This window comes from Sardina pilchardus, chromosome 22 (assembly GCF_963854185.1).
Source record: "Sardina pilchardus chromosome 22, fSarPil1.1, whole genome shotgun sequence".
NCBI classification, from domain to species: Eukaryota; Metazoa; Chordata; class Actinopteri; order Clupeiformes; family Clupeidae; genus Sardina; species Sardina pilchardus.
In genome coordinates, this window is record NC_085015.1 from 12,115,993 (window position 1) to 12,123,492 (window position 7,500).

The window sequence follows — 7,500 nt, forward strand, 5'->3', positions numbered from 1 at the left end:
CCCACCGTACACCTGTCAGGATTCAATTTAAACCCAAAGACAAGAAAAGGGAGAATGGCTAAGGAAAGGAAATCCATAGGGCGCTGCGAGCGCGTGGGTTTCGGAGAGAGAGGTGGAAATAGATGGTGCCACTCATATTTACACTTTCACATTCAGGTTGTAACATCTCACACGGGAAATTGGCTGTCAGTAGCACAAATGGTCTTTTTTATTGTGCCGAGTCATTGTAAGAGAGGAAGGCATGGAACTGCCTTTAACAAACTGTACTCTCCCTTTGTACTTTATACAGAGTACAGCTGATATGAGTGTAAGTTCATGGACGAAGGTTTTTTTTTATCATGCTATAGGGCTTTCATCTGTGAAGTATGCAGTGATGACACATAATCGTTAGAGCCATAGTCTCCCACGGCCTTAAAGTTACCCAAATGTGATAGAATTCAATATGAACAGGGCCATTGTGTGTCCCTGCCTTCATAGCATGTTTGTGTTTGTCTGTTTAAGTCAACAGGTAATGTGAAGATCAGGACTAGAGATATGTGTTATGTCTGTGTGTGTTATCACCCGATCTGTAAAGAAAGCTGTTCTCAAACTTCTGGTGGAATTGCAACATGATTGAATGTCATTTACTGTTGACACCCAATATTTGCCTCAAGAATCTGAAAATTCTATATGATGCGTTTTCAAATGAGAATTCCCCAAATTTCATCATGAATCAGATTTTATTATGCATTCTTTTCCAGAGTTGTTATCTCTGTCAAGAGTGTACTTGAGCAATTACTATTTCATTCAAGATGTTTTGTCATTGCTGAATGCTCTTTGACATGTCCACCGTCTTGCACAGTAAAAACAAAATTGGTTGCATTAGTCTTTAGTGTGTGTTTTGCATGGTGGCTCGCCTGTCAGTACCTTTGTGAGTCCCTTTGGATAAATGTGTCAGTTAAGTGAATACACGCAAATGGTCCATTCATGGCTGGAAAACCAACTAGACTATTGGCAAAGTTTGATTTTCTAAGTCAACCTGTGCACTCAATTGGTAGTCACTCAGTGTATTGAAAAGTAGTGACCCCTCTTCAGTCACACTGCTAATTGCTTTGCCGATTATCACATTGTTTGTGTGCCAATTCATGAGGCCTGACATTCATTTTGTATTGGCGGTAGAAGGTAAACGTTGTGAATGAGTAATGAATGAGGTTCAGAGTTTTTTTTTGTTTTGAACCTGACAGCAGTCAAAAGCAGAGGTGGCTGAGACGGAAAGATTTATTGGCTCAAAGCCATCTTACAACCCACCAAACATGTTAAGGACAGTAGAATCTGTTTAGTACTGTTAACTGAAATTTGACATCCATTCACTGCTAGGACTCCAGAGTTTCAGAGTGTATTACCATCAGTGTGTGAACACCCTAGTGTAAGCCAAAACATGTCACAGCAAATCAAATATAAGCCTGTGTCTTTGTACGAGAGTCACCGCCATTGTAACTTTCAGTACATCGTGTTTAGCTTGCACAAAGACTCTACTCTGTTTTTATAGTGGTCTAAGATTTCAGTCAAGTAAAGATAGTCCTACTATACCCTTATATTGTATTCTGTAGGTATAGTTTACATTTACCTTTATTCATTTAGTGGAAACTTTTCATCCAAAGTGACCAGCATATGGTAATTGTATTACAAGGGACTACATTGTCTCTAGAGCTAGAGGTTGAGTGCCTTGCTCAAAGATAGAAGCCGGGAGTTGAACCCACAACTTTTCAGGCTACTACATGCTAACCCCGCCCCTTAACTAGACTACCACCTCCCAGTGTGAACCATGTGACACATCAAGTTATGTTGAATGGCAGACTTACTCAACGTTAGAGAACAAAAGCATACTTACAGTACTCGTTTACTTGACTAGTTACAAAAGTTAATGGTTTGGATTACGGTTTATGATAGCTGTATTATAGTATGGGTACATAGTATTGTATTGTTATTATACGTTTATAACTCATGTGTTACCTATAGTGTAATAACACTAACAGTGTTATACATATAGTGTTGTTAAAATATTTATTTGAAAAAGGATAAATAGTTTAGAGGAGGCTCTTTGGCCTTGATTAATGTTTTTTTTATTTTTTTTACATATTACATACCGAGAAAGGGTAGTTCAAAAGTGCCTTGGCTGTAAAGGAAACTATTCGGAATGAATATTTAAAGTAGGGCACATTCTATTTCAGTTTAGGGCACATTCATAAAAAAACATGGTCTGGTCAAGAACGTGTCAGCCCAAAGTCATGGCAAAGACGACACCAGCCTATGATTGTAGAACCAGATCACAAGAATTAGATACTATGTTAAAGCTCCTCGTGCAGTGCCTTCAAGATGTCTGAAAGATCCCCGCTTATGTTTAATTCATTCTCTTTAACCTCTCAACTCTCTCTGTCTTCTCTCTCTCTTTTCTCTCTCTCTCTCTCTCTCTCTCTCTCTCTCTCTCTCTCCCTCCTTCTCACAGGCTGAGCAGGACAATGGACACCCGCTACCAGCCTTCGCTAATTTGCACATTGAGGTGCTTGATGAGAACAATCAGGCGCCCTACTTCCAGGCGCCCGTGTACCACGGCTTTATCAGCGAATCAGCACCCGTGGGCACCACCATCTCCGACAACGCCAATCTCACAGCCCCGCTCGCCATCGTCGCCCTGGATAATGACATCGAGGAGGTAGGAACGGGCGGCCTTTCTTTTTTTCTTTCTCTCATCTTTTCTCGATTTTTTTTTTCTTTCCATGAGGTTCGTTTGCACTCAGAAGACAGTGAGTTACAGATATGACATCATCACATAAAGGAGGAGCGTGATTGGATGATAATGAAAGATTCATGTAATAGAGTTGTGACAGCTGGAGAGCATGGAGGAACTAGTGTGTGGATGTGAATAGTCATTTGTTCGAAACTGGCAGATTTGAATAGCTTATATTTGACAATGGTCCAGCTTTCCCTTGTGTGAGAGACTGCAAAGAAATACCACATACTAAAACCTGTAGTTATTGCAAGTAGTCTTAAGAAACATTTGCAGAATTCAGACAAAAACAACAACCTTCAAGTTGTCGTCAGGTGTTTTTCTTTTACTTGATGCGTTTCTTCTGACAATGTCTCTGCAAGACAAAGGGAATCAGCTATTCAGCGAGTGTAATAATAATTCAGACCGTCACATCCCTGTCCAATCTACAAAACCTCATTACTGAAGCAAACGATCACTGACACAACCATCAAGGCCCGTGGATGCTGAACTCAATCAGATGACCTTGAACAGACAATAATAGCTTTGCCCAAACAATCAGGCAGCATCTGCGGGACGTCTTGATTAGTTTATCTATCATTATAGACATTCTGTTTTGTTTTGTTTCTTAATGATATATTTTTTTATTTTAATCTTACTGTGAAATTGCGTTATTGCATTACAGCTTTGGCGATATTGCCAGGCGCCGCAGCGTAGCCCCCCAAATCAGTCTCTGAGCAAGTCAGCGTTTAAGAGAATAATCCACCATAACAAGCCATATGTTTTCTCTCCTGACTTCAGCTCACGGTTAATGCTACGCCTGTAGGTATTCAGAGGGAAGTGTGTAATTTGAAGTGAAGTGCTTGTTTTTCTTTCTTGCCTTCTTTCTTTGCTTCTTTCTTTTTTCTCTCTCTTTTTTGCTCTCTCTCTCTCTCTCTATTTTTTCTCTCCCTTGCTTGTCCTTATGCTGCTGTGCTGATTCTTTTCAATTATTCGATTTGTTTTGTTTCTTTAGCATGGTTTCCAGGCTTTGCTTACTTATTTGTGTGTGTGTGTGTGTGTGTGTGTGTGTGTGTGTGTGTGTGTGTGTGTGTGTGTGTGTGTGTGTTTGTGCGTGCATGCACATGTGTTCTTGTAGCCTAGTGGGTATAGCTTTGAAGTGTTGAAGTGTTTTTTTTCTGCTTTTCATTTCTTGAGAACACAAGGGGGGGTGATCAGTAAAACTGTGAAATCCTCCCAGTTTCACTTTGGTCCACAATTAAGGATTAACTTTCTGCACCCAGATTAATTGTTGCATCAGCCAGAGAATGTATTCATATATAAGTTGCCTGCTATTCAGCCCAACTCAACCATCTATAAACTATAGACTAAAGAGACATAAAGGTAAACAAAAACAAACAAACATATGGATTTGATGGCATTAGAATCTAAGATGAACCATCAATAAAAGTAACCAAGATGCTACAGGTTACCAATTCACTGACAGTTATTTCCCAGAAGAATCAGTGTACATCTTCTTCCTCTGTGTCAAGCCAAACCACCATAATATCTTGTTTTGAATGTTGAATGGCTATAGCTGAATGTTTTCCTCCGCTAGACATTTCAAGTGCTGTGCATTTTGTGTATTTGTGAATTGCCTCTGAAAGCCTGTTGACTAAGAACTACTGTAGGGAGGGAAAAAAATTCAAGAGTTAAATGTTTCAGAGTGACATAAAATGAGTGGTTCATTCAACACTGAATATTGTCACTTTCTTGCCAGTGTATCTGCGTATTAGAGGTTCCTTTTCTGTGGAGCACAATAGGGCCGCGGAAGGACCTCTTCACTATGGAAATGAATGGCACCTAGTCCTCTCTGATCACTGTAATTCGGCAGGAGAACTCTTTTCAGCGCCTTACCGACTAGAATCCCTTTTTATGGGTGACTGCGGTCCCCGAGGATAGATATTGTCAACATTTTCATTTCTGTGGCTTCTTAGTCTCTTTGTGTCCTTGAAATAGCCAATTGCCAATAGCACGCACACACAGTCCTAAACCTTCATTGTGGGTGTGATGGAGCAGTGTTATCCGACCGGCCTGCGTTTGGCATCCCAACCTGCCGTTGCAAAGTCGCTTCTAATAAAAAAACGTACACGTTGCCATCCTTTTGTGTTCCCCTTTTGTCAAACTCTTCTGCAAAAAATGCTGCCACTTTGACCCGAGTTTCTGGATTCACTTTCCTTGTCTTACCTGTTCATGCTATTTGATTTCCCTCCTGCCTTGTTCGTGTTGACAGTGACGTGTCCTGTTTTTTGCCTCCTGTGTGTGTCCGTTAGACCAGGGACCCCATGGTGCAGATCTCGCTGGGCAGCTACGACAGCATCTTCGCGGTGACCCCGCTGGGGATCGCCCGCCACCTGACGCTGCTCAAGCCCGTGGACCGTGAAGAGCAGCAGAGCTACGTGTTTGCGGTGAGACAGCCGACACCTCTCGCCCCGCTCAAACGCCATCCATCCATCTTTCGCTCTCTCTCTCGCGCTCTCTCTCTCGCTCTCTCTGTCTCACTGTTTTACTCTCTCATTCCCTCTTTCAACGTGTTCGCGGTGAGCCGCCCCGCCCGACACCTCTCGCCCCGCGCGGGACCTGACCCTGTCCCCGCCCCCCCCTCAAACGCCATCCATCCATCTCTTTCTCTCTCTCTCACGCGCTCTCTCTCTCTCTCTCAGTCTCACTGTCTCACTCTCTCATTCCCTCTTTCATTCCCTCTTGCCCTCTATCTCTCTCTCACTCCCTCATCCATCTCTCTCCCTGTCTCTCTCCCTCTCTCTCTTTCTCTCTCTTTCATTCCCTCTTTCATTTCCTCTCGCCCTCTCTCTCTCTCTCTCAGTCCCTCTCTCACTCCTGGGCTCTCCCTCCATCTCTCTCATATTCGATGTTGTCTCTTTCACTCTAATAGAGGTAAACACAGACACACACACACACACACACACACACACACTCATTCAAAATACTCTTGATGAGACCGAAGAAGGCTTGGAGCCCAGATGCATGCTTCTATTGTTACACCTCCAATGAATTCAGCAAGAGTATACACTTGAGAGTGTGTCTTAGCATAGTTTTTATTTTTCATATTTTGCACCCTAAGATGAGTTCAATTTGAGTTGAGTGCACTCTGCGCTTTGTTATATCCCATCTCTCTTACTTACATTCTGTATTGTTGTTGCGAAGCCACCTTCCGGAGGCTTTTCGGATTTGTCTGGAAGTCTCCAATACATTAATGCTGCAATCACTCCCATGCTCAATGTATACGCCACAGTTTCACTATAGTTTGTGTGCCTCTTGACGTGCCGCGTGATCTAAAGTGTAGGAGAATCAAGCAAGAGCTTCAGTTCGGTTGAAAGGCAATCACAGTGCCGTGCATTGGTATACATTACCTTTGCACAATGAGTGCTTCAACAGAGTCAGTAATGTCACGTGTGATGAGTGCGTTCCCGTGGGATGATGCATTGCGAGGGGTTTGGAGGTGTGATGCCACCGATACGCCCACATCTGGAATGCAACACCCACGCCAGCTGCAAGTTGTTCTTCCACCTGTGTCAGGTTGTGTGTGTGTAAAAAGAAATGTGCCTTGGTTGTTCCCAGACATTTCTGCCTTGTTATCACCACCAAAACAGAACTCCCTACTGTCTCTCCCACAGTGGTTTTCTCTCTTTCTTTCTGTCTTTCTTTCTACCTTTCTTTTCTGTCTTTTTTTCTCTCTTTCTTTCAATCTTTCTTCCTTCTGTCATGTCTATTTTCCCTCTCTCTCTATTGATTCAATTGTAAATGTCCTTAATAAAATGTTGACTGTGAGACACACTCGCTCTCTCTCTCTCTCTCTCTTTCTCTCTCTCTCTCTCAAAGTAACATTACTGTAGCCATTCCATGGAGAGCATGTAGTTTTACGTCCAAATAAGCACACTTTATCTGAAGTAATGGCAGCATCCAGGCCAGGGAGTTTAACAGAGCCGGTTCATCACAGGACATGTGGCTTCTCTGGGTGATGTGATCGGTTCAATTAACGTGATTAACCTTTTGATTAACCTCGGCTTTAGTCTCGCCTCGCCTCGCCCCGCAGCCCTATTTTGAGAGGCCTCTCTTCCAACACCTTTAAAGGTGTAACGTTACCTGACAGATCTTGACACCAGCACCACGCGTAGACGTGAGCCACGCAGCAAAAATGTCCTACTGCAAACTCGGCGAACGGGAAATAATTCCCCCGGCGCTGGTGGCGTCGGTGGACGCGGTCGTGGCGGCGCTGCCTATCTCTCCCGAGTGCCGATTTTGACGCTTTCTGGGTGAAGTGCATAGCGTAGCATTGTGACAACAGTGCTGAGCGCCTTACGTGTCTGAATCATTTCTGCTATTGTGAATCATAATGATAGAGTGTATTACATAGCAGGGCCTACACTTAACAGGCAGGGAAACGAAACAATGGCGGCTGTGGTTGGCAGAATAATACCTTATTGTGGCCCATACAAAAGACTGCCAGTTTTATACCCCTTGTTTTATTTCTTGGCAGCAGCCATCTGTTTGCGGTAATATGAGATGTGTGTGTGTGTGTGTGTGCGTGTGTGTGTGTGTGGATTCGGAAAGAGAGTGTGTGTATGAGGTTGTTTATGCCTTCTTCCTATTGTTATGTAAGTTTATATATGTTAGTGTCTGAGTTTATACAGGTTTGAAAGTTTCCTTGTGTTTGCATTTTATGTATGTATAAACATATAAGTAAGTGAACAATC

The 7,500-nt window shown here is 42.9% G+C and overlaps 1 protein-coding gene across 1 annotated transcript in view; it reads left to right on the forward strand.

The window, feature by feature from the left end:
• pcdh15b (protocadherin-related 15b) overlaps positions 1 to 7,500 on the forward strand; it is a 204,121-nt gene that overhangs the window by 67,917 nt on the left and 128,704 nt on the right. Inside the window, 2 exon segments of the mRNA XM_062526974.1 lie at positions 2,486 to 2,692; positions 5,059 to 5,193. Coding sequence (XP_062382958.1) covers positions 2,486 to 2,692; positions 5,059 to 5,193 — 342 coding nt within the window.